Source organism: Protopterus annectens, chromosome 14.part0 (genome assembly GCF_019279795.1).
Source record: "Protopterus annectens isolate FY-2018-M chromosome 14.part0, PAN1.0, whole genome shotgun sequence".
In the NCBI taxonomy this organism is placed as follows: Eukaryota; Metazoa; Chordata; order Ceratodontiformes; family Protopteridae; genus Protopterus; species Protopterus annectens.
Window position 1 is genome coordinate 282374730 of NC_056748.1, and position 27173 is coordinate 282401902.

Sequence of the window (27173 nt, forward strand, 5' to 3'; positions counted from 1 at the left end):
ATGTGGTAGGTGTTTGGTAATCGAGTGGGCGCATAGTGAAGAGGTTTTTGGTGGCAGGGGAAATGTAGTTATAGAGTGAGTGAGTGAGGGAAGGTGATGAGAGGGTGCAGTGAAAATGTTTGGGAGTTATTACTGTGGAGTCCTGGTAGGATGTAATGTAAGCAAGATGTATGCAGGTAAGGAGTGTAATCATGTTAGGTAACAGCATGACTGGTTTAGAAGTCTGCTAGGAAGAGAGGAGGGTGGTATGGGGGAGGGAGATCACAAAGGTTTGGCCTAAATGGTTGATAGTTATGGGAGTGTTTTTTGCTTGGAATAAATGTAGACGTAGCAGGGGCAGGTGGGATTTGGGATTTCTTGAAGTTTTGCAAGTTAACCCTTTTATGTTCTAGTTTCTGCTGTTAAAAACATACATTTGCACAGTATATAATTTATATGCATTTCTGTTCTAAGTCAGCAGGGCATGCTGTGGTTACACTTTAGCTAAGTACATAACATACAGTTCTGTATAAATCATATCAATATTCACAAATGACAGAATTATTTACAAAATTCCAGATAGCTGGGCTGGCAATATTTCCCTATATCACACTTAGAATACTTAATGCTATTTTATGAACATAATATTCTGTATGGTTATTGTTCTCCATAAGGATCTGCATCCAAAATCCCACACTCTCACTCTATTTCTTGAACTTCTCCCCGCTTCATCATACCTTTCAATTTTGAATTATAACCTTCTGCTTATGTTATGTATATCAGCCTTAATGGTGTAGCTCTAAAATATCTCTTCAAATCAGGAGATCCTAAATCACCTTATTCTATTGGAAGGATTAACTTATCCTACTTAACTCTTGCCCTCTTTCCCACCCAGATACATTCCTTAATTTCTTTATTAATTACTGTCCAAAATTTCTACTTGGGTTGATAAAAGTATGACTGACCCATATACAAGACTAAAGGAACTGATAATGTTTCACTCCTTGCAACTTACTATCCATACCCATAAACAGGAGCTTCAAGTTTCTCAGTTTTTGTATTATCTTTTTAGTCTCTTCCCACATATCCATAGCTGAAAAAACAGAAGTCTTTTTAATCCATAATCCTAAATACTTCATCTTATTGTGTCATCATAAATATGGGTATTTTTGAATGAATATGTGTGTGGGTAGATAATTTACGGTTATAGCCTTTGCTTTATCTCCATTACTCTTATATCCCCAAAAGGCCTTGAAACTCTCAAAATGTTCCACAACACAGATGTCCTTTTACAGATTTATCATATATAAAATAATATCTGCAAATAAAGCCAACTTTTCTTGATAATCATACAGATTATTTCCCTGCATTTCTGCATCCCTTATTTTCTTTGCCAATGGCTCTAAATATAAAACAAAGGGGAAAGAACAGAAGCATGCCTGGTATAACCAGTGCCCTTGGCCAGTACTATGAACCAGTACCTCACCAACATCAGCTCTTCAAGTGAAGAAAAAAAACGGATGCTCCTAATACTGGCATGCCAACCAGGTGGCCAGATGCATGACATGGCCCCCGCCACTCCCTAATGCCCCAGCCACTCAGGCCCCCAACCCTCCTTCAAAATATCTTATTAAAAAAATTCTTCTTTTAAACTGTAGCAAACAGTTTCTAGTTTATACTCTGCATGCACAGGCTGCTACAGTGCTCATGTTTTCATTATGTATACATATATAAAACATATTTCTTCTTTTATTATACAAATGTATCAAACAGTTGCTTTAGATTATTCACTGCCTGCACAGAGCACTGCAGTCTTCATGTTTTAGTTTAAAAAATCTTTTTAAACTGTAGCATACAATTTATACTCTGCCTGCACAAAATGCTACAGACTTCAGGTTTTAGTTAAAAAAAAAAAAAAAAAAAAAAAAAATTCTGCTTTTTAAACTGCAGTAAAATGCTTGTTATAAATGCAGCAAGCAGTTGGGACAGTTTAGACCACACATGGGGGTGCTACAGCACTCAGGTTTGATTGCAAATGCAACATCGGCTTTTAAAAGCCACTAATGCATTAAACAGAGATTAGGAGTGGATGACCGCTCTCCCCCACTAAGTGTCTGGGGCAGATTCCCCCTTTCGCCCTGCCTTAACTACACTAGTGGGAGGATAACCCTCCCTGCCTGGTTCCTCTGTTCAAACACAACTTCAGTGAGGAATCCGCCCACTTTAATTCTTGCCAACGATCCTTCACTTATATCCCATAGTTAATCTTATTATTCTATCAGGGAATGCAAATGCTTCCACTGCCATAATCATAAAATCCCAGCTTATTCTGTTGAATGCTTTCTCTGTATCAAGACCCAGCAGGAGTGGTATTTACTTACATTCTGCTTCCCCATGGATTATCATAGTTCTATTAATTTTGTCAATTGTTTGCCTCCCCTCCACAAAACCACAATGATCCATATAAAACAACTTTGGCAACACCTCTGCCACTGTTTCAGCTAGTATAAGCAAACACTTTATAATCATGATTTAAAACTGAAATGGGTTGCCCCCGTCTTTAGGTAATACAGCCACTGCAGCCTTCTTCCAAGATGTCGGTGCTTTCCCTCCTTTTAAAATACTGCTAAACAAAATCTTCCAGATCTATCACTTTCTGCCCTTTTAACTTCTATAGGAATACCATCTGTTCCTGAAGCTGATTATACATCACTGTTTTTCTCTCATCCCCTCTACTTCTAACTTTGGCACAAGGCTTCCATACGTATTTCCATTTGTGCTTTTCCGTTGACTATTTTGGCCAGCGAATTTGCTATTTCTGTAGCTGCTGCTTTCCTCTGATTAGGTGGAACATTGGGAAAATGTGTAGGTTGACTGGGGGGCTGAAGGGAAAAGAGTATGCAATAACTTCTAGAAGTAATCCTCTGCACCCAAGTGTCTTTACTGATGGATGTTCAGGTTTCCAGGTTCAGAGATAAGCTCTCCCAGACTGCTGCCAGAGTGGAGTGGTCAGGCAACCTTTCAGGATCGCTGGTAATGCTTCTCGGGTAAAGGACATCTGAAGGTCTGGTTTTGCGGGCCTCCTCCACCATGAGGGCATCATCTCCCACTGGAGTTCCCTACCTGTCCCCATAGGAGTCTGGGAGGAGCCTTGTGACCTACAGAAAAAAGAAGTTATGTCCTTACCATAACGTTCCATGTGGAGTGTTCATCTCGCCTTGGTTATTACACATGGGTTGGGAGCCGATCCTCGGCTCCGTGTCGGCCGACTGCAAGCTCTGCATCGAGAAGAAGCTCGAGGACATCTAATACCCACAATCCCCCTCTGCCTTTACCTCAGATCTAGTTTGCAAGCAAACCAGACAAAAAGCACGCACACATGCCAACTATATACATAAAAGTACATATATACAAACATACCAAGAGTATGATAGTAACACTAATACTGCAACAGCAGAAGGAGAATACTCCAGACCAGGCACCAAATTGAATGTTCTTCCTAAGGGTGGGAAGGGTGGGAGTGTAATAACCAAGGCGAGATGAACACTCCACATGGAACGTTATGGTAAGGACATAACTTCTTTATGTGAGAGTGTTCAATCTCGCCTTTGTTCTTACACATGGGTAGCGTCCCTAGCTCCATGATCCTGAGGAACTCAAGGGAGAACGTTCTTGAGCACAGTGGAACCAAAGGTTGCCCTATCCCTAGAAACCCTGTCCACTTTGTAATGAGAGATAAATGTATGTGGTTTAGCCCAAGTAGCAGCCGCACAAATAGTGTCTAAAGGTAAGCGAGCTGCGTGAGCCAAAGATGTAGAAACTGATCTGGTAGAATGTCCTCTGGGTTTTGCTGATAATGTTTGGTCAGAAGCTTCATACACATAAATGATACAATCAGTTAGCCATTTAGAAAGAGTTCGTTTCGTAACTGCAAGACCCTTTCTGCTGTCAGCAAAAGCTACAAAAAGTTGATCAGATTTCCTGTGATCTTTTGTTCTATCCAAATAAAATCTGAGTTGTCTATGGACGTCTAGTTTGTGCAACATATACTCCAATTTATTAGAGTGGTTTTTAAAGAAGGTGGGTAATTCGATGGACTGATTAATATTACTAGAAGAACAAACTTTGGGAAGAAAGGATGGATTAGTGCGTAGGGATACTCTGTCAGAATGAAAAATTAAATAAGGATGTTTGACCGAAAGGGCCTGAAGCTCAGACACCCGTCTAGCAGATGTAATGGCCACTAGAAATAATGTTTTCCATGACAAAAATTTCAAAGTGCAACTTGAAGCTGGTTCAAAGGGTGGTAACATCAATTTAGAGAGCAATAAGTTTAAATTCCACGGTGATGTCGGACTTCTGACTGGTGGTCTGATATGAAAAGAACCTTTTAAAAAGGCTTTACAAAGTATGTGAGCCATAATAGGCGCTCCACTTTCTTCTACATGATAGTTAGAAATGGCAGCTAACTGTACTCTTAAAGTAGCCGGGGAAGCTCCTTCATGAAATAATTCAGTCAAGAATTCTAAAACCTTGTTCAACGGAGCTGTAACAGGGTCCAACTGATGTGACTCCGCCCAGAAGACAAAACGTTTCCACTTACTGGTGTAAGTCTTTGTAGTGGAAACTTTATGAGAAGCTACTAAAATATCTTAAACCGCCGATGTAAGGGGAACCGACCTGGCTAGAAAGGGAAGCGGAGCAGCCAAGCTGCTAGATGGAGAGATTCTAGGGATGGGTGAGGAATTCCTGACGAATGAGTCAGTAGATCTGGCTCTGGGTCCAGCATCCAAGGTCCCCGAATGCGGTGATGTAATAGAAAGGGGAACCAAATTTGACGAGGCCAGAACGGAGCAATGAGAATAATAGTCCTCTGAAGGTTGTTTGCTTTCTGTAGAAACTTTGCAATAAGGGGAAATGGAGGAAAAGCATATAGGAGACCCGGGGGCCAATCGTGCACCAGCGCGTCCCTGGGGACTTCCCCTGGAGGGGGTAATAGGGCAAAGTAGCTCCTGCATTTGGCGTTCATTGGAGACGCAAACAGATCGCAGGTAGGCTGGCCCCATTTGCGAAAAATCCTTCTCGCAACTGACTGCTTGAGGGACCACTCGTGAGGCAATAGTATTGCCCTGCTCAGCCTGTCGGCTATGACGTTGGATGACCCCGGGATGTGCGTTGCGATCAGAAAGCGACCGGTGGACTCTGCCCATTGCCAAATTCTCATGGCCTCTCTGCATAGTTGGTAAGACCTGGTTCCCCCTTGCTTGTTTATGTACCAGACTACTGACATGTTGTCTGTCTGAACTGCAATGGTCCCTGGAGGAAGAAGGGGAGCAAAGTGTTGCAACGCCAAAAACACTGCCCTCAACTCCAGAACATTGATGTGCAGATTGTACTCCAGATTGGTCCAATCGCCTTGGACTGTCTGTCCCTGAAAGATGCCCCCCCACCCTATCAGGGAAGCGTCCGTGGTTATCGTCGCTGACGGTGCGGGTAACACAAATGGTCTTCCGCTGGATAGGTTGCAAGTCTGTAACCACCACATTAGGTGTGATTTGCATGTTTTCGTTATCAATATTTTGTGAGTCAGTGGAAGTTGTTGGAATGACCATTGTGCAAACAGAAGCCATTGTAGCACTCTCATGTGCAGTCTTCCCAATGGTATCGCAATGAGAGAAGCTGCCATGAGACCCAAAACTTTCAGAACAATTTTTGCTGGGGACTTTCTGGACGACAGAAGAAGAGAAATGTTGAATTGAAGTGCTACTATTCTTTCTGTAGGAAGTTTTAGAACTAACTGACGCGTATCTAATTCCGCTCCTATGAATAAGATATGCTGTGATGGCTGTAGCAACGATTTTTCGAAATTTACTGAAATGCCAAGGTGTGTACAAAGTTGTAGGGTGTAATCCCTGGCTTGTATCAGTTGACGCCTGGTGGTGGCAGACAGGAGCCAGTCGTCCAGATACGGAAACACCTGGAATCCTAGGCGCCTCAGATGAGATGCTACCACTGCCATACATTTGGTGAAGACCCTGGGGGCTGTGGTCAGACCAAAGGGCAGGGCTCGAAACTGATAGTGACTGGCTCCCAGCCGGAAGCGCAAATGATCCCTGGACGCCCTGGCCATTTTGATGTGGTAGTATGCGTCCTTCAGATCTATTGAGCACATCCAGTCGTCCTTCTGTAAGAATGGAAGGATCGATTGAAGCGTGACCATTCAGAACTTTTCCTTCTTGACAAAGGTGTTGAGATGGCTTAGGTCCAGAATTGGCCTCCAGTCCCCTGTTTTCTTTGGAACTAAAAAGAACCTTGAGTAAGTTCCGAATCCTATTTGGTCCGCTGGGACTGGTTGGATGACTCTTTTTTCTAGCAGCTTTGAAATTTCTGTAGCTGCTGGCTCTCGCAGATGGGGTGGTACATCTGGGAGTTTTCTTTTTGGAATGGGGGTGGATAGAAATGGGATTTTGTAACCTCTGGTAACAACGCTTTTTACCCAATTGTCTGAGGAAAGGTTTTGCCAGGCCTGAGGGTATAAAGCTAAGCGACCCCCGACTGCCTCCAGAGCAGGACAGTCGGGCCTCCCCTCAGGAGTGCTGAAAAGGTTTGCCAGGGAGGTTATCCCTGTCACCTTGGTTTTGCGGACCCCCTCTGCCGCCAGGGCGGCGTCTTGCACCTCTGCCCCCTCTGCCTCTAGAGGGGGCATCACCCTGTGTGTTTGGGAAAGATCCTTGGGGTTTTCGAAACCACATTTTCCCACCACGTTGCCCTTTGGGGTACGGTCTGGAAGGGGTGGAAAAACGGACTCTGACAGCAGAGTCTTTCCCTCCTGTTCACACCGGGTAAGGGTCTCCTTTACTTTAGGGCCAAAAAGTGTGGCTCCGTCAAATGGGGCGTTAGTAAAGGAAGACTTGAAGGCTTCCGCAAATGAACATAAGCGCATCCAGGATTGCCTACGAAGAGCAATCGCTGAAGCCGCTGCCCTACTCGATCCTTCGGCTGCATAGGATATCAGCCTCATGGACGAGTTCACAATGGACGTAAGGGTGTTGAGATGCGCTGTAACTTTCTCTGAGACAGCGGTATCTGTAGCACCCTGGAGGGTATCTCCCAACTCTTTGACTAGATCCCTCTGTAAACGTGTAAAATGAGTCAAATAGTTCAGGGAACGCATAGAGAAAGCCGCTGAACTGAAAATGCGCTTCCCGTATCTGTCCATGGTCCTAGAATCTTTGTTAGGCGGATGGACAGATGAGGAAGACTCCGACATCTCCTTTTTGTGGCCGCTGCCACCACCATGGCGCCTACTGGAACTCCTTTGGTGAGGTAAGCTTTGTCCTGTGGTGCCGTGATGTACTTATTCGGCTTCCTAGGGACTGGTTCCACTGTGTCAGGAGTCTCCCACGCCCTTCGAGCAATTAATTCCATTAACTCATCAAAGGGCGGAGTGACCCAGGAGGAGGAAGGACGGGCACCAAATGCCTTCAGCAAAACTGACTCATCCTCAGAAGGGGGGAGGGCTTGCCAGTCACCTCTCTGTTTTAGGATCTCCAAGATGTCCGAAAAAGAGACATCCTCTGAAGGTGACTTAGGGGACCCTTCTGACTCATCTAAGTCAGTATCAGATGTCAAGGATTCTTGTGGAGAATCCAAGTGTCTCCTCTTACACAGTCTTTTCCTAGGAACTTCTTCGTGGGGAGCATCCGAAGAAGCCTCCGAGGAAGAGGGGGCACCCTCCAGGGGTGGCTGAGACACTGGTGCCCGACGCTTGGACGTGGCCGTGGGTGCAGAGGAGGATAACGGTCCTTTGTGGGGAGGAGAAGCTGTACCTGCTGATGTGGTTGTCTGGGTAGACAACACCTTCCTCATGAGGTCGAAGGCCCCGGGTCCCGAGTCGAGGTATCTCCGGTTCAAGAAATGGGAAGAATCCCGAAACAGGAGCCGAAGGCACCGACCCGAGGACGAATCGAATCGATCCGTGCGAGGCCCGAGAGGAGCGCCGGAACGAAACATCGGTCCGACTCGGTCCCGGAACCAAGGACGGATCTTCGCCCCAAGACTCCGGTACCGGATCGGATGGAGTCGAGGTGAACGGTGCCGACCGAGAAAAAGACGGTTCTGGCACCGAGGGCTCCACAATCATCAGTTCAGCTTCTTCCGGCTCCAAGACTGGACAGGTCTCGGAGGAGGAACAGATGGAGATAGTGGCAGGCCTTCAAGTCTCGACATCAACTGAGAGGAGACCGAGATAAGCTTGGACAGGGCCGTATGCTCCATCAGTTTCTGCACCACACGGTCCACATCGGTGTCGGAAAGGGGCCTAGAAGAACGAGTCGAAGGGATCGAAGACGGAGCCGACCTCAGCAGAGTCGGTGGAGGGAGCTCCGTCACCGGTTCCAAGACTCGAGGCTCGAAACTGCCAACAGTTGAACACTCGGCCCGAAGTCTGTGGAACCGGTGATCTAACTAGACCAAGAGCTCGGAGCCGATAACTTTGGCTCCGACGCTTCGACTTCAAGACTTGGATGCCTGGTCTGAAGCATCCAGAGCCTCCTGGAAAGAGGGTTTCAACAATCCTCTATCCATCAGTTTCCTGCGCCTATCTGTCATGACCCTCCCACTAAAAGAGTGACAAATAGAGCAGTCCTCTTGTAAGTGGAGAGGGCCAAGACAGTAGACACAGGAACTGTGGTTGTCTGTGACCGACATCTTTTGGCCACACTGACAACGTTTGAAGCCAGATTTTATTTTCTCAGACATAATGACAAGAGAAAAGAGACAGTCCAGTTAATAGTCAAATCCAGTAACAATGTCAAATCCGGTAATTGAAAGTCCGATTGTTAATTGCTTAAGAAAGCAAGACTACAACAAGATTCTAGTCAAAAAGTGTCCAAGTAGGGGTGGTAGGCCCCGAAAAACTCTATACCTGAAAGTTAACTAAGTTAAACTAATCTAAGGTACCGAGAATTCCTAATCCACTCACACACCGTACTCTAACTTTAATAAACTAGATTTAAAAGAAGTTTTTTTGAAAATTTAAACAGAATAGATAAAAATCTTATCTGTAAAGCCTCGAGCTAGCCTCCAGCGATGCGTATGCAGCAGCGGCAAACTAGATCTGAGGTAAAGGCAGAGGGGGATTGTGGGTATTAGATGTCCTCGAGCTTCTTCTCGATGCAGAGCTTGCAGTCGGCCGACACGGAGCCGAGGATCGGCTCCGAACCCATGTGTAAGAACAAAGGCGAGATTGAACACTCTCACATCATACTTTCCTACCACCTCTCTAGTTTCGGGAAAAGGTCCTTTGAGGTGTAGAAAAATGTATCCCTATGGCAGATAGGGTCATCCCATCTTGTTCACTTCTTTAACCTTAGGGCTGAATAAGATAGATCCGACTAAAGGAGATTTGATGAATGATAACTTGTAGGGCTCAATCACAGAGACACATCCAGGTGTGCAGTCTCACAATTCCTGAACCAGTGGCCCTTGAAGCACCTTCTGAGGTGTGGGAAATGAGCCTGATAAAGGGGTTAAATAGGGACTGCAGGGTGGCTAGTTGCGAAGAAACAGTTTTCTTGTACTCCGCAGACATGAACCCCAAAACGGCACTAGAAAACTCCTTGATCAAGTCCCTCTGAAATCTTATGACATGTACCAAGTAGTTTAGTGACCTGAGTGTAAAGGTCACTGACACAAGCACGCTTCCCAAACCTGTCCAACACCCCAGACTCTCTATTGGGGGGATGCACAGTAGAACTTTGTTCAGTAAGTTCTTTCTTGGTGACCACTTCTACCACCATAGCATCTACTACCTACTACTACTATCCTTGCTCCACTAGGCCTGATCTTTTGGTGCAACTAGGTACCTATCAGAAGGGTTATGGGTAATTGGGGGGGCTTCAGCTACATTGTAAAGTGTTTAGAAGTGGCCAAAGTCTGATCTGGGATTGGATTCATGACCCATCGGTGGAGGAATGGACAAAACAGACATCAGATCAATACTTTAATGCTTGCTATACCTCCTGATTGAAGTATTGGCTCCAAAACTATGGCAGTCATTTCCTCCTGATTTAACTGATCACTCAAAGTGTTCCCTGTTCAGGCCACAAGGCACACAATATTTACTAAAACAGCCTGAATGCAAACATTCACCTAAAGGACAAGTCACAAACATTTCTCTCAGTGTGTGGTACCTTTCTTTACCTCCCTACCATATATATACCTGCTGTACTGGATTAACTCACTTATCCTAAACTGTGATTCAGCTTACCATAACATTAGTGTTTTAAACCCAGTACATATAATTTAATCACCTAATCTTACAGGTCTCTTAACTTCCCTAACTTAGTAGCAAGTAATCCAATACTTCTACTACTTTGACTCTATTCTCCCTTTTTTCTTCCAATTATGTAACCATACATATATCTCGTTTGTTGCATGACTTTTATCTGGGATCAATAAAGTGCTAGAGATACCATGTGGTGATGAGGAATCTCTCGTCAAACAGTGCAGAATAGGACAAAGATGTGCCATCTGCAATGCATAACATGACAATCCAAAGAGGTGCATGAGATAGTATTCCATATTTTGGAGATGGAAGGTTAATATCCATCTCTAATAATGTAGAACAAATTGGCAAAATGAGGAATACTTACCAACAGCTTACTAACAACTTCGACTAGGAAGCTTGCTGTTACTTAACTCTGAAACCTTCTTTTGATGAGTTAATATGATTTAGTATTATTAATCTTAACAATGAATGTGTGACAGATCCTTTCAATGTGGAGCAAGAAGGAACATGGACCTTTTTGTGACTGAAAATGAGAATGTTCCTTGTAATAAGGTACACTTGAGAGGTGTGGACGATGACGACAGACCCAGGATCATGATAGAAAGCACATGCCTGGACCCTTGCCTGCGAAAGTTTCAATACTGCATTTTTTTGTGTACATTCATATGCATATGCACACATACATACATGCACAAAAATAGACAAACACACATACGTAGTCTTATGGCGGTTTACACTTTTTCTTTCCTGTCATCCTGTCAGCAATATTATGCTGTCAAGTTGTACTTCAGTGACCCCCTTAAACTTGGGTTTCTCTTGGGAGCTTGACTGAATTGGGAAAGGATTAACACTTTTTACTGATACACAGTTAACTTCCTTTATCCACATTGCTACTGCTACCTTCACTACTCACATAATGTACTGCAGTTCTGTTACCCCCTCCCCTACCTCATTCTTGAGAAGTGTGCCGTTTAGAAATTGGCAGCCATTAATTCACTCTGTACAGCATTTTTTATTTTATTTTTTATTTTACATTTGTTTACCGGGAAAGTCCAACTAGACACAGGTCCATTGTCAGCGGCGGCCCGGGAAGTAAAGCTCCAAATACCACTACAGTTCAAAAGAAACAACATAGTCACATATAAGAAAACAATGTCATACATATTAAGAATACATTTGAGCATAGATAACAGAGATTAACAATATCTAGATATTTGATAGTAAGCCATATCCATATATAAATGAATACGTGAGAGTGGAGTTACTTTATTATCATTAACATATGTGATGTGGGGAACCACCATTTGATCCTTAGCAGAATCCTAGTAACAGTGCAGTGGGATGGCTTAACCTGGGGAGTGACATGAACAATGCCAGTTATTTAAGTAGTGAGTTTTGAGAAGGTTTTTAAATTGGGAAGTAAAGGTGGTGGCAGTTAAGTGGCCTGGGAATGAATTCTAGGTTCTGGCAATGGAGCAGGCAAAGAAGGATTTACCAGCGTCATTTTTATGCTTGATGACTTTTATGTGGTTCTGATAACTAGATCTTAATGTTGTAGTGGTGGTATAGGGGTGAATTAGATTATGAAGTGCTGGGGTTTTGTCAGGAAGGTAGCAGAGTTTTATGAGCTATTGAGAGTTGGTTGAGTAGGAGTAGTTGAGGTAACTCAAGCCAATTTAGTTGCTTGAGGGCTAGACAGTGATGGGATCTATGAGACGCATCATTAGCAAACTTGGCAATCTTGTTGCAACAGGATTCCATTTTGCTTAGTTCAGTGTGGTGAAGGTTAGTTAAGATGGGGGAGGCATAAAGGAGAACAGATAAGTTATGCGTCCTTGCTAAGGTGGTCTTGGTAGGTTTAGTGATGAACTGTCTGTTCCTGTAAAGGAGACCAAAGCTTTTTGTTAACTTTCTTAATTGTTTGGGCTATGTGTATGTCGAATTTTAGATTGTCAATTTCAACACCTAATAGTTTTGTGTATGTTATTGGAGTGATTTGTATATTATCCTTAGATATTACGGCAAAATCATTATTTAGTGGAAGAGATCTACTAGGGCTGAAGAGAATGATTTATTTTGGGGATTAAGAATACGTTTTATGTTAGTGAACCATGCTTCTGCTAAGGAAAAGTTGTTTTGGGTTATGGTTTTGAGCTCATGTAGGGTGGGGGAGGCACATATAATAGTGGTATCATCTGCATATTGCACTACGGAGGCAGAGAGCGAGGATGAGGCTATCTGGTTAGTGAATAGTGAGAAAACCAAAGGCCCTAGGATGGACCCTTGAGGGACACCTATGGCTACTAGTAATAGGGGGGACAATTGGTCTTGCCATAGAACTGCCTGCTGACAGTCTAAGTAATTCTTGAACCATGTTATGGTGGAGGAGCTTATGTTACGGGAAGATAAGAGTTTCTAGAAGCATATTATGTTTGACCATGTTAAAGGCTTTTGATAACTCTAAGAATATTGAGGATACAAATAGTCCATTGTTTCTATGGTGACTGACAATGTTGGTAAATGAGAGTAGTGTTGTGGTAGTACTATGGGAGGGTCTGAAGCCATGCTGGGATTTGGATAGCAGGTCATTCTGTACAAGGAACTGCATTAGCTGGGAATGAACAACCCTCTCTAATATTTTTGATAGAATATGTGATATTTTCCAGGAGTGAGGTACTTTGCATTCAGATATTGGCCTATTTATGAGAATGAAAATGGGATCGGCTATAGCGACAGCTGTTATTTGAAGGAAGTCTGCTGGTAGACTGTCAACTGGCAGAATGGTTGGTTTCAGTTTTTTGAGGAGTTTAGCAATTGTCTTAGTGGAGACTGAGTGCAGGGAAAAACTGGAGGAGTTGTTTGTTAAACTGAAATGGGTAGGGGTCTCTGTAGGTAAGGGGCTGCTAGTGTTGTGGGTATTGGTTAGGGCTTGGACTGTTTTAGTAAAGTATTTGTTAAATTGGGTGGGGATGTTGTCATGGTTGTTTTGTAATACAGGGGTAGGAGTGGAGGATTTTCCTGGGTGCAGCAAACTATTTATTGTGGCCCAGAATTTTTGAGGGTTGTGAGTATATTTTTCTTGCATGATTTTACAGTAATTAGTTTTGTCAAATTTTATCAGTATTTTAGCTTTGTTGCAGAGTTCAAGATAATTCTCTCTCATGGTAGTAGTTCTTTGTTTGTGAAATTGTATCCAGGCTTTGTCCCTTTCTTTCATTATGGTTTTAGTATCGTTTGTTAGCCATGGGGCATAGTTAGTTTTGATTCTAATGGTTCTGGGGGGTGTATGACAGTTTAAGATTCTTAGGCAGGTTGAGTTAAGTGCTGCACGGCTTCATCTACAGGTAGTTGTTTTAAGGGAGTCCAGTTGCAGCATTTTAGTGAACTGATTAGGTCATTAGCTCTGAAGGTCTTTTCATGTACTAGGAGGATGAGTTGTTTATTGTGGTGGGATCGGTTCCTAATTAGGTAAGTTGCTTGATGGTCGCTCATGAGATTCACAAAAATATTTTGATAATGGGAAAAGACAAGAGCCCATTATCTACCAATCTTTAAATCAGTGTAGGGTTCTACCAGCTTAATATCAATCATACATTGTCAACAAGACAGAGTAGACTTCTTAACAGTTTAACCATAATATAAAGTTGTGAACCCACAATTACATCTTTTTATATATTATGCATTCCAGTACTGCTACAAAAATGATAGGTCGCAAAGCAAGCAGATTTTAAAGAAAAGGAAAAAAAAAAACAGCTGTTTTACGAGGTTATTAAGAACATCAATAAGTAGAAAGATTTTTTTCTACAGCAAAACTGTTTCAGAAACAGCAGTGTTGATAGGGAAAAAAAATCAATCCTTACTCTTTACACACTTTATATGAAAAGCTGACTCACCCAGACTGGTATTTTTTTTTTTAAAGTTACTTTGAACTTCACTTTAAACCAAGTATGTTTTCTAGCAGAAATGAACATCCTGTTCATCTGAACCACTTCTCCTTAAATGTGACTAACATGAGATAACAGCAATGAACATTTTCAGTTAACCTCGGAGTATCAAGTACAATTTCCAGCATATCCTAAGTTAATGAACTACAACCACAGAACATAAAAAGCCCCCTCAGTAGTGAAGTACTTCTCCCAATAGATGCCTTCAGTTTAAAATAAATTTTGTTACATTACTCAAGCCGGGACTGTTTCCCCACCATAAGCTCAGTATGGTATGTAATAGTTAAAGCACAGAGCAGCATTCATCTTTAATTTCTGTCCTGATTCACAGATCCCAACTCGCAATGCATTCAAAAAACAAACCAAAATGTAACCTGTACGAAAAAAAAATGTGCTAAACTGTACTAAAAATCCATTAGTTTTGAAATTAAAATTTCTGTATGCATCTGCTGCCCGCAGTCAATTAGTACAGAAGGCCCTCACTGAGACAGATGCCTGGTGTCAGAACCATGGCCTCAAGCTCAATGCCAAAAAGTGCAGTGTCATCCCCTTTGGTAAAAACTCTGTACTCATGAACTACCACATAGGCAGCAATCTACTTAACACCGAATGCGTGATAAGAGACCTTGGGACCCAGGTGGACAGTAGTCTCTACTTTGCTAGTCACATCTCTACAGTAGTCAGGAAGTCCCTCTACGTGGCACACCTCATCATAAAAGGGTTCTCATCCAGGAAAAAAGAGGTCATTGCTCCCCTCTAAACGTCATTCATTAGACCCATTATAGAGTACAACGCCCCTTTTGGAATGTACCTCACAAGACATCTGCAGCAGCTGGAAAGGCCACAAAAGTACCTCACAAAGAGGATTACTGGTCTCAAACAAATGCCCTACACTGACCGCCTAAAAAAACTCCAGCTTCACTCTGTAGCATATCGCCTACTCCGAGGTGATGTCTGCCTAACATATAAAGCTATGTCAAATCCAGAGCTGTTGGACATGCTACACCTAAAGAAATCCCAATCCCTCCAAGATGCATGCTCTAGGGACCTAAACCTTGTCACCACAATAAACAGGACACGCTGGAGGGATAGATTCCTGTCCCAGAGACTTCCTATACTCTGGAACAAGCTAGCCATTTAGGTCAAGCAAAGTTCTTCATTAGCACTCTTCAAGAAAAATCTTGATAAGTGGATGGGAAATAGGAAATACACCCCGGGGATCACTTCTGTGTGTCTGCTGGAGAGTGGCACAGGAAAGTAACTTTCTTGGGTGGCGTAAGCTATGGTACCTTGCTGGCTATGCTTACGTAGGCCCTTGGGCCGATAGCCTAGTACCTACCTATGTACCTATGACATTTTACCAGAGAAAGCGTGGTGAAACTTGATTCTCTACTCCCTCACAGCAAAATACACTCATCCAGGAAATGAAGGCAGAAAGTTCTAAGAGCTGCACAGCAATGTTTTTATTCCATGCAGCAGCCTAGTAAAAGATTTATACCTCATCCATAACTAGATGAGGCATTTCTAGGATGAAACATCTACAGAAAAGCAGTCTTCAGGTAGCAAAAAGGAGAACAAACGGCATTATCATTTAGGGGTGGGTGTACCAGTATGCTCACTGTAGTACAGGGAGATTTAAACAGTCTTAGGGATGGCTCGCAATACAGGAGTTGGCAGCATGGAAAATAGTTAAAAGTAGGCATTTCTGCAGAGTTTTTATTATTTTTAAGTGCTGCAGTCAAAGTGAGAAACAGAAAAGAAAAAAATATGTGCAGAAGCTCATATCCATCAGGCAAGAAAATAGATATTTATACATTTGTTTTATTTATTTAGTATGAATTCCGCCCCCTTCAAGATGGAGCCTTGGGCGACTGCCCCTATTGCCCCACCCTTTCCATGATACTGCCACTAAGGATACAGCCTAGAACTCTGACACATACCTTGCTGAAGTAACAGCTACCTGGAAAAAGTCTTCCAGAACAGCAATTTCAAGGGAAGAGTTGCTGAAGGCTCAGAAGGAGGTCCAGCAAACCCATGAAACATAAAAGGCAAGTCCCACAGAGGAACAAGATCCCAAACGGGGGTAGATAAAAATGTACCTCTGAGAAAACCCTTTTAAATCTTTAACACAACCACTCCGTAGATGTGAAAGTTGGAAATAGCTACAAACTGTGCCTTACTAGTGGAATAACTAGATCCTGAATGAAACAGTTCAGCAAAGAAATCAAGGATTGCATCCCAAAACACTGAAAAAGGATCCAGACCATTAGAAGAAGCCCAAAAAGTGAAGCATCTCCACATGTTAACATAGACTTTGCATGTACACGACTTCTGAGAAGAAACAAAATGTGAACCACTCTGAAAGCTTGAAATATCTGGCCATTACAGGAATTGGAGAAATCATGCAGTTTACTTGAGCATCTAGAGCTTGGACGAGTCCAAACCTGCCAGATGAGAGATCAGATCCAGAATGGTATCCATCACCCAAGCAGGGTACCTCAGAAGAGTCCATAAGGAGATCCACACCTGATGGTGCCAAAAGGGAGGAATGAGGATCACAGTTACTCTAGAACGGGCAGCCTTTGGAGGAACTTTATTATCAGAAGTGTAAAAGGATAAGCATACAGCAGACCAGAGATCCAAGCATACAGAAGAGCACCCTTGGTGACGGTCCCTGAGGAGAAACTAAGCTGTAATAACTGTTGCACTTGGTGTTGGATGGGGAAGCAAACAGATCGCAACATGGAGTGCCCCAGTGCTGGAAGATCTGAGCAGTTACTCTCAGATTTAGAGACTGTCAGTTGTCTGGTCAGGATACAACAGACATACATTTGTGGGATCAGTTCAAGCAGCTTTATTACACACAAACATCAGGAATGAGGCTTTGTAACTTAAACTTAAATAAACTTATAAACAGACTGACTACCACACTCATACATGTTAACACTCTGGCTGTTCTCTCAAAATGGAACTGCTGCTTGCACATGCTCACTATTTATATGCACGTGCTTACATCTGGAAAAACTTCTTAAAGGTACATCCACACGTTCTGATCTATATCCTCCCTCTCTGAAAAAAGTCTGTATACTAAATTACAGTAGTCAATGGCGTGCAATTTATAGACATGATCTTTTGACATGCAATTACACAGAATTATTTGACATAATATGTAATATTATATAAAATCAGACACACACAAAACAATCATGCTCAAGTTGCTGTGCATTTTACATTAGGTCTGGAAATACGACCTGATCGTGTAACATAAAAATCAGAACTGGATCTAGCAACAAGGACTGCTTTCAAGGAATGTTCAATTTTGGGGACAACTGGGACATCATCATCAGGAATGGGAATGGATACTGGGACTTGCTCTTCGGTATGAACATTGCCAGGGTTGCTCTGAGATCTACAGTCTGTATCACAGGTATGATGCTGCGATACCGCTTCTGATATAGGAAGAAGATGCCTGCAGTTTCTCCTGTATTCTATACCCTCAGATTTCACCAAGTAGGATCTCAGCTTGGCACATGCATCTCTCACTTGACCAATTCAATCAAAGTCTTTCGCCGTTAACATCCTCACTGTCTCTCCTCCTTTTAACGGATGAGGAAATCTGTTTTATCATAGCTGGACTTCTAAAAAAAGAACACTTCTTAAAACATTGGGTTTTGATTGCTCTGATGTTTTTAGCATTAGGCACCAACAAACGAACTGATAGGTAAGGTTGTTCTGGTATGCCTGGATAGACGTCTCTGAGCAGGTGAGCCAAGTAGGTTGTCACGGGGTATACTTCTGAGATTAACTAAATTCAAGAACATATCAGTACTGTCATGCTTTGACCTCTCTAGTAATTGTTTTGCACTCTGTACTGCACATTCAGCAAGGCCGTTTGACTGTGGGTATTCAGGACTGCTAGTAACAAGAATCATGTCCCACACTTTTGCAAATCTCTGAAACAATTGACTGGTAAACTGAGAACCGTTGTCGGAAATAACTGTGTGTGGATTACCATGAACTGAGAAAGGACATTTCATCTTAGTAATAACAGCACTGGACATTAGGTTAGGTAGCAAATTGATCTCAAACCGGTTTGAATAAGAGGCTACCAACACTAAGTAATGCTGACTGTTCCACTCAAATATGTCAGTTGCTACTGTTGACCAAGGTAGTTCAGGAATTTGGCTTAAGTAGCTCTTTTTGCAAATGCGGCTTAGTACTGGTGCACACTGAACAAGAAGAAAGCACTTCATCAATGTCTTTCAGTAAAGACGGCCAAAATACTAGTCCTCTCGCCCTTCTTTTGGTAGAATCAGAACCTGGGTGGCCACAATACAAAATCTGAATGTATTTACACTGTAAGGAAGCAGGAATAACTTTTGGACCTTTGAAAATGATACCATCTTCCATCAGCATCTTCATCTCCGTATGGAAAGTATGGTTGAACTTCTGGTGGTACACAGGACTGCTTTGATGGCTATCCTACACTGATGAAGTGGTTGCGCTTTTACAAAATAAGATCAGTTTTTGTATCATCTCTCAGCTCAAGTCTCGTTGTAGAAAAATTATGCACTTCCATGACATCAGTCAAAATTCTCTGCATCAAGTTGTTCCGTGGTATTTCTGGGCAATCTGGATAATGTATCAGCCAGATAAGAAGTTTACCTTTTGTATAGACCATTTTGAAATTACACTTTTGCAATTTGAGCATCATTCTTTGTAGTCTTGCTGGAGCTGAATGCATTGGCTTCTTTACAACAGTGACTAGAAGTTGATGGCCAGTTTCAATCTGGATAGCCTGGCCATAAATATAATCATGGAACTTCGAACATGCGAACACAACTGCCAACCGTTCCTTCTCAATTTGAGCATACTGCATCTCAGTTTGGGTAAGAGTTTGAGATGAATAGGCAACAGGTCTCCCCTTTTGAAGAATAACTCCACCAAGACTGAACTTTGAAGCATCACAGGAAAGAACTACTGGTTTGTGGACATCATAGTATCTTAATGTAGGCGGGTTAGCAATTTCCTGTTTGAGGTTCTCAAATGCTCTCTGGTGATGTTCTAACCGTGACCAGGCAACATTTTTTTTGTGTCAGCTCTCTTAAAGGCACTGATAACACACTAAAGTCAGGAATAAATTTGCCCAAATAGTTAATCATACCAAGAAAATGCTGTAGGGCGTGGACACTGTCTGGAGCTGGCATTTCAAGAATGGCTGCTTGCTTAGAAGGATCTGGTTGTAAGCCTGTACTGGTAAATAAATGACTTACATAAGTACCTTCTGGTAGTCTGAATTTACATTTCAGAGAACTGAGCTTTAAATTCACTTCACAAGCTCTGTCCAGAACTTTCTTGAGGTTTCTGTCATGCTCTCCTTCACCATTGCCTCCAACCAGTAAATCATCAACTACTACTGCACACAGGTAGCCTGAAAAAAATTGCTACATTGCATGTTGAAAGACTTCACTGGCAGAATTTATTCCAAAAGGCATCCTGATGAATCTATATCTACCAAATGGGGTACTGAATGTAGTCAGTAGTGAAGACTTGCGATCAAGCATCACTTGCCAAAATGAACTCTCTTCATCTAAGACAGAAAAAACAGTGGCATTTGGCATGAGGGTGGCAATCTCCTCGACTGTATGCATAGGATGATGAGGTCTTTTTAATATCTTGCTCAAGAATCTTAAAACACTGCATTTTCTGATTTCATCTGAATTTTTCTTATGAGTAGCTACCACGGAAGACGCTCACTCAGTTGGTTCTGTGCCTGGACAAATCACACGTTGCTGCACCATTTTCTCTAACTGGACCTTGGAGTACACAACTGGAAGTTTGCCTTGTCGTCGAAAACATCAGCATACTCTGAAAAAATAGCATCAGTAAAGCTGGAACATGTGCTTACATGATGTACTTCTTTGGCAAAAGAAAGCAGTTTCATTCTTAAACTGTCTCTGAGACCTAACAATGACGACACAGATTTTCTGACTACATAAAATTGCAAGCTGTAACTGTTCCCAGCCAAAAAGCACTACTAAAGCCTTCAGTTTGAATCTCTTCACCTCCATAAGCAACCAGCTTCACACGATTGGCCAAATTAAGTTGCTCAGCAGCCCTCACGTTAGCAAATGTTTCTGCTGACATTACATTACCTTTTAAACCAGTGTCTACTTTGAGCTCTGTGGGTTTCCCATGGATCAGGACAGTACAAAAATACTTCACTCTTTGCCAACAAATCGACTGCATTAACCTTTTTACCGATCACTGAGACGCCATCTACATAGAAAGTAGGGTTGCAGTACTCTACATGATCAACTTGCTTTTTTGAGTGACCTTTCTTAATAACTGAATGAGGCTTGCTTGAGTTACAAAACTTTTGAAAATGGTTCCATTTTTTACCCCTGTGGCATTGCTGAACAAATGCTACGCACTTCACTCTTTTAGACTCATGACTGGCTCCACAATTATGACAGTTAACAATAAGACTTGATTTGGGTTTTGCTGACTCACTCTTACACTGTACTGAGCATGTCCTTTTCAGTGAGCTAGTCTTGGAACTCATTTATAAAGCTACGGGTTTTCCCTGCCAGATTCGCAGGGATTGCTGCTGCCATGTGCATAGGCCTGTTTCTGCTTGTCACGTGTTGCATGCCATCTAAGTTTGCTCTAGAGGCTGCTAAAACCATGCTTTTATCATTTGCAAGCATACCTGTATGTCTTTCTGTGAGCTCATGGATTTGACATACCTTTATAGCTTTAATAATAAATTGCTGTCACAAGGCAACATTTTTCTCAATGCAGCACTATTAACACCACACACAAGCCTGTCTTTTATTAACTCATCTTTCAAGTCACCAAATCTGCATGTTTTAGCTTTATTTCTCAAGTCAGTGATATAAGCTGCATATGTTTCACCTGGCTTTTGGTCTCTTGTATAAAAGAAGTGCCTCTCTAAAGTAACGTTCATCTGGAGGTTGTACATTTCTCTAAATTTGAGTTTTAAGCACTCAGGGTCCTCCTCTTGATTCAGCTAGTACCATAATATGGCGGTTTTCCCCCTCTCCTGCATATATTCTGCTCCATACACAAATGAACGCGCTCTTTCAATAGCCTCTGACCCAGCTAAGTTAAGCAAAATGAATGCCCTTGTACGTGCATCTTTGTCAGGAAAAGCTGCTTGCATGAAAATATTGTATCCCTGCTCGAATACTCTCCAATTCTCTGCTATATTATGATCAAACACAAGTGGACTGGGTCTGCAAAATGCCTCTGCCATATCAACACACAGTAGTGAAGGTGCTTGAAGTTATGTATGAACATTCACACACAAATATATATGCCAGAACTTTATGCTACTTGTAATTATGCCCTAGAGCATAACAGACTCCTTGAAATAACTGCACTTTGCCAACTAAGTCTCCGTAGCACAAGAACACTTTAAAATCGCTGCACTTTGTGAAACCACTCCTTATCAGTGCAAGAAATGCTGCAAAATGACAGTACTTTGTAAATAAACTAAACACAGCACAAAAAACTTTCACAATGGCTGTACTTTGCAAAATAACTCTGTACAGTATAAGAAACACTATGAAATGACAGCACTCTGCAAACAAATATGCACAGCATAATAAACTTTTCGATATGGCTGTACTTTGATTGCACTTTGCAATATAACTGTACTTTGTACACAGTAAACTCTTTGAAATAATTGCACCATAATAAAGCCCACACTCTGCAAACACTTTGCGCACTCTGAGATACTTCATTATGCTTTGAATAACTTTGGTCAATGCGAAATAGTAATTTGTGCCGAAAATGCAGTCTTTTACTAAAAAACATGCAGTCACCTTGCTCTTTAAGCTTATTTTGCCCTTTTATTGTACTCATTATACCCTTTTAATCTCTTATCATGCTCATTATTCTTTTCTTGTGCCCGTTTTACTTTAAACATGCTTGTTATGCAAGCGAAAAGTAATGAATATCTCTGCTAGTTTTATCAAATATCGTAGTTTCAAACATTTTGTTGAATTAATAATGCATTTTGTGCCCTTCATTTCATTAATAAGTTTTGTGCTACTGGTTTGATTAATAATGAGTTTTGTCCCTTACAAATGCTCTGTTTCATTTTCTGTGCCTAATAAATAATTTGTGGAGATTTTTGTTACCTTAAGTTTGTTTCTGGCCCTTTTTTGTTTGTCTGAGTTCCATTTCACTCAACCGGTTTAATCTGCCTTCACCTTCAACTCTGCACCTCATGGCTTGAAAAAGTTGCTCTCTTAATCTCAGTTCTGACACCATGTCTTTCATCTGATCATGATAAAACAGATGAACATTCATGAGTTCAGTTCAAGCAGCTTTATAACACAAACATCAGGAATGAGGCTTTGTAACTTGAACTTAAATAAACTTATAAACAGACTGACTACCACACTCATACATGTTGACACTCTGGCTGTTCTCTCAAAATGGCACTGACGCCTGCACATGCTCACTATTTATATGTACGTTTACATCTGGAAATGCTTCTTAAAGGTACAGACACACAGAGACCACTCATGAGGAAGAAGAATGTTCCAATTCAGAATGTCCACTAAAATTTTGTATTGTCCAGGATGTGCACTGCTACCAAAAAAATGCTGAGATGAAACTGTCCACTGTCAAACCCTCATGGCCTCCAGACAAAGGGGATAAGTTTGGGTTCCACCTTGTTTGTTCAGATACTAGATGACCGACATACTGTCTGCACTGAAATCACACCCTTGTGGAGAATGTCCTGAGAGGCATATATCAGAAGGAAGACTGCCCTCATCTCCAAGATATGGATGTGAAGACTGGCCTTGTGTGTATTCCCTTGGACTGCCTTCCCTTTAAAGTGCCCCAAAGTGCAGCAGAATGAAAACATGAATTACTTATTTGTAGCATTTGATGTGGGGCCCTTGTTTATGTATATTCCCAATGACTATGGGTTGTAATCTTTATAGGAAATGCTAGGTAAATATACATCTATAACAAATGTGGAAGTTAACACCATACGTGAATTAATGCAATTGGTACTGGAGATTATTTTCATGTTTTCAGGTATAATCTATTTACAAAGGAAAAGTGTAGCAATGTACCCACCTGTGGTAAACAGCTATGTGAACATACTGATGTCTTAGTGGGGTTACGATTTAATAATAGTTATAAGGAATATTTAAACTTTTATAAGACAATTATTGACTTTTCTTAACATGGGGTCACGCCTTTAATTCTTTGCAATTTTTTATACAATATCTACAGCAAGTAATGTCTTAAACTTAAAAGAAATAGTATCTTCATACCAAAATAACTTTTTATACGTTTTGATTTACAGGGATAGAAATATCCAAATCATATTTTCAAAAATGTTGTTAAAGGGCAAACAAAGAGTACTTGGGTTGAATACAAAGAATGAAAAAGCAAACTGACACACTGGGGTGTTAAAATTAGACTTTACAGCTAGTGGTTATTCTGTTATCAAGTTGGTGCAATACAGAATGATGTTATGATAGAAAAATTGGAGAATAGATTCAGCACAATACCATCATCTTCATTCAACTGCGGTGGTGGTGCTGCGGTAGTGCTGTCGCCTCACAGTAAGAAGTTGTCCTGTTTGATTCTCAGCTAAAGCGTCTTCTGTGCAGAGACATGCGTGAATGGGCGTACCTTCATTGAAGGTTGTAAGTCAGGGCCGGCAACTCGGCACATAAAAATCTACTGCCAATCATTAGCGGACCGGAGTTCCACTGTGGCGACTCCTAACCGGGAAAAGCCGAAAGAAGGATATTATTTTTCTCTGAGATTTTTAATAATATAGGTAATAGGAATCAACTTACAGTGACAATCTCTTATAATAGACATACTAAGGTGGTGGAGAACTTGCAGTGGCATACCCTGTATTCAGTTAAAGAATTAAAACACTCAACAACACAACCCAGTTTTTCTTATAAAAATGCTCATAACTTTAAGCTTAAGTTGTGTTATAAGGAAAAGAAAGAACTTTGTGTAAGAATGAATAGTAGTAACTTTGTTTACAATTAAAACAGGGAAACATACCAATGTAAGTTTGTGTATAAAAACAAGAATTAAAACATCCATTAACTGGTAAACCTTTTTAAGTTAATTTATATGCTGATTGTAACTATTATTATAATATATATTTCCCTATGTAAGAAATGTAAAGGATTCTATATACGCAAGACAAATAGAAAGTTAAAAGGATTTGTGACCATATCTTTGATACACACAGGAAGCTGGCAACAAATGCGTTACATAAACCGTATGTAGAATAAAGATACAGATCATATGTTTGAATTGGCTGTATTGGAAGAGTTAAATTTGGATGGTAGGGGTGGTGATATACGGGGTAAGAATGAAAGCCTAGAATATAAAACTATGACCATCTTCAGGGAAGATTAAGAACCTGACTTGAATGGGATTGTATTAAACCTATTTCAAAGCAAAGAAGCTTAAGATGAATCTTGAAAAAAAAATATTTTAAAGACAGTTAATTTAATTGGTCTCATCCACTGTAGGGTTACCACCCGTCCCACTTTGCGAGGGACAGTCCCTCTTTGGGCAGCTGTGTCCTGCAAAAAAATTGTAAAAATGGCAAATGTCCTGAGATTTTAGGACAAAATTATTTCCTATATTTTATGTAATAGTTGCATAAAACAGTTATTCTGTATCTGAAACACCTAAATATTATAAGAAGCAGAATAAGCAATTAAAATGCTACAAGTATAAGCTTTTATTTAGGAAAAAAAAGTGAAGTTATGTCCTTTGTACTGGCCGTGGGTATGTTTAGCCCTGCAAAATCTGACATTTGTACCAAAAAGTTCCCACTTTGGGCATTTAAAAAAAGGTGGCAACCCTAATCCACTGTTAATGGAATTTGTCAGATGGTTGGTTTGCATAAAAATGAATTTTAGTACCAATTTGAGAAAGCTATTTTGCTAAAGATTCATGAGCGTGTGCTTTTACTGTAATAAATATTCATGTTTTCTTGTTTGATCCCTTGGCAAACTGGCTTAAGGATTTACTTGCCTGAGCTACCAGTTTTGGGATTTACTGTATCCACAATCCCAGAAAATGTGTTTAATAGTCTTCAAAATAACATCTGCAAACAGCAGATGCACTAAAGAATGCAGTGCAGTAAAGTGCCCTCGGTACTAGCAGAAGATTTTCTATTTCTAGTAAAGCAGTATTAAATACGTGGATCTGTCAAGCAAATTTAATTGTAGCTCTTAGTATTTTGTTACAATACGAATGGATACAATCTCCATCTTGTAGCTATTAAAACATAAACAGACAAACAGTACACAGTAAAAAAAAAAAAAAAAAAAAAAAAAAAAAGTTACCATTAGTTCCATCGCAGCTGTTACATATGACAATTTCCACTTGTTTTGGTGGTTCTTTCTCCTCCTGCTGATGAGTACTTTTAAGAACCTTGTTTTGGCAATGTGCTTCAATACTATTGATCACAGTCAAAAGTGCTTCTAGTGACAGAAGGTGAGTAGTATACAACTGCCCAGAGACAGGGAATGCATTCTGAAATAAATTCCAAAATCAGAAAATATTTGTTATTTTTAGTTAGTAATTAAATAATATTCAACTCATGGCATACATACTATAATTTAATCTTTAATCAGCACAACAGCTAGCACGGCAATATGTTTCAAGTTAAAAACATCCAGTTTGAGTAAGGTAGTTTCAAAAAAGATCAGCTAAATAAGCATAGTGGATACTACCGCCTTATGTAAGTGATAATGAAAGCTTGGATTTTACATCATGCACTGGTGACCTGTTCTATTTCTGTAAGTTTTCTTCTACAAGTTACTGCTACTGTATTCAAAACTACAGAATGAAGTCCAAGAGGTGCCCACTGTCTTTAAAAGCACATGCCTTAAATGACTAAAATATAAATATATGCAGATGTTTGATGGAATACAAGCTAGAGTTAGGGGGAAAGCAGACAAATTCATTAAAACTGTACATTCCAACAGCTCGTATATAATGATTAAATGTACTCAAACAACTTTCCGGACTTTTCCAACAGACATTACACTAAACTCCACAAAACCTTTAGTTTAGATCATAGCACACCTCTTTCACCAACTAAAAAAAGCACATTCAGCATTGGTTCTCCACAAAAAAAAAAGATTCCTTCTAAGAAAAAAAATATCCTTTTTAATTTCATTAATAAAACCTTTACCAACCTTTGATAATAACTTGGTAAGATCTTCAAAGAGATTGGAACAGTAATAATCACAGTCATAGTTAATATAAAGCTCTGTGACAAAACTTTGTATTCTCCAGAGCTGCACTACGGCTTCTAATGCCATTTCCTTCATTTCATATGGCATCTTTGGATTCTCTGATGTTATGATTTCCATTAACTTTTTAAGGTACATCTGCAGAGAGAGACAGAGAGAAAAGAAAATAGTTTACACCACAAGATTTGCTTACATTACAAAGAATACGGCAAAAAATGTTTAATATCCTTCTTAACCATAGCCATTTCTGAGTAAGTGTGAATAATCCAGTTCTAGTGGGAATTTGCAGTCTGTGGTGGCAAGAGGAACAGACACTGCTCTGATAAATCAAAGAACTGTTTCTATTAAACCAGAGGTGACAGACTACTATTACTTGAAGAACTCATATTCACAGTTGAACACTTCTTCAGCAGTGCATATAAATCTACTTCATAAATCCACTGGGATGGAAAACTCCAATAAGAAATCCGGCCAGAATGCAACAACTGCAAAAGAATGCACTCCAGATGAGCACAAAAAACAGTAAGCAATCATAACAGACAGAAAACTTCATTTTATCTTTATGTCTCAGATGCATACTTACACATATTGAGGTGTCACTTTCAGAAAAATTATAGTAAAAATATATCAGACCACTCTGCAAACCTGCCAAAAAAGACACAT

At 40.8% G+C, this 27173-nt stretch overlaps 1 protein-coding gene across 5 annotated transcripts in view; it reads right to left on the reverse strand.

Moving 5' to 3' along the window:
• GBF1 (golgi brefeldin A resistant guanine nucleotide exchange factor 1) overlaps positions 1-27173 on the reverse strand; it is a 4751435-nt gene that overhangs the window by 2486838 nt on the left and 2237424 nt on the right. For all 5 annotated transcript variants that reach the window (XM_044055999.1, XM_044056000.1, XM_044055998.1 and 2 more), the window contains 2 exons: positions 26454-26648; positions 25596-25785 (listed from right to left, as the gene is read on the reverse strand). In XM_044055999.1, the coding sequence (XP_043911934.1) occupies positions 25596-25785; positions 26454-26648 (385 nt within the window). The remainder of the gene's footprint in view (positions 1-25595; positions 25786-26453; positions 26649-27173) is intronic.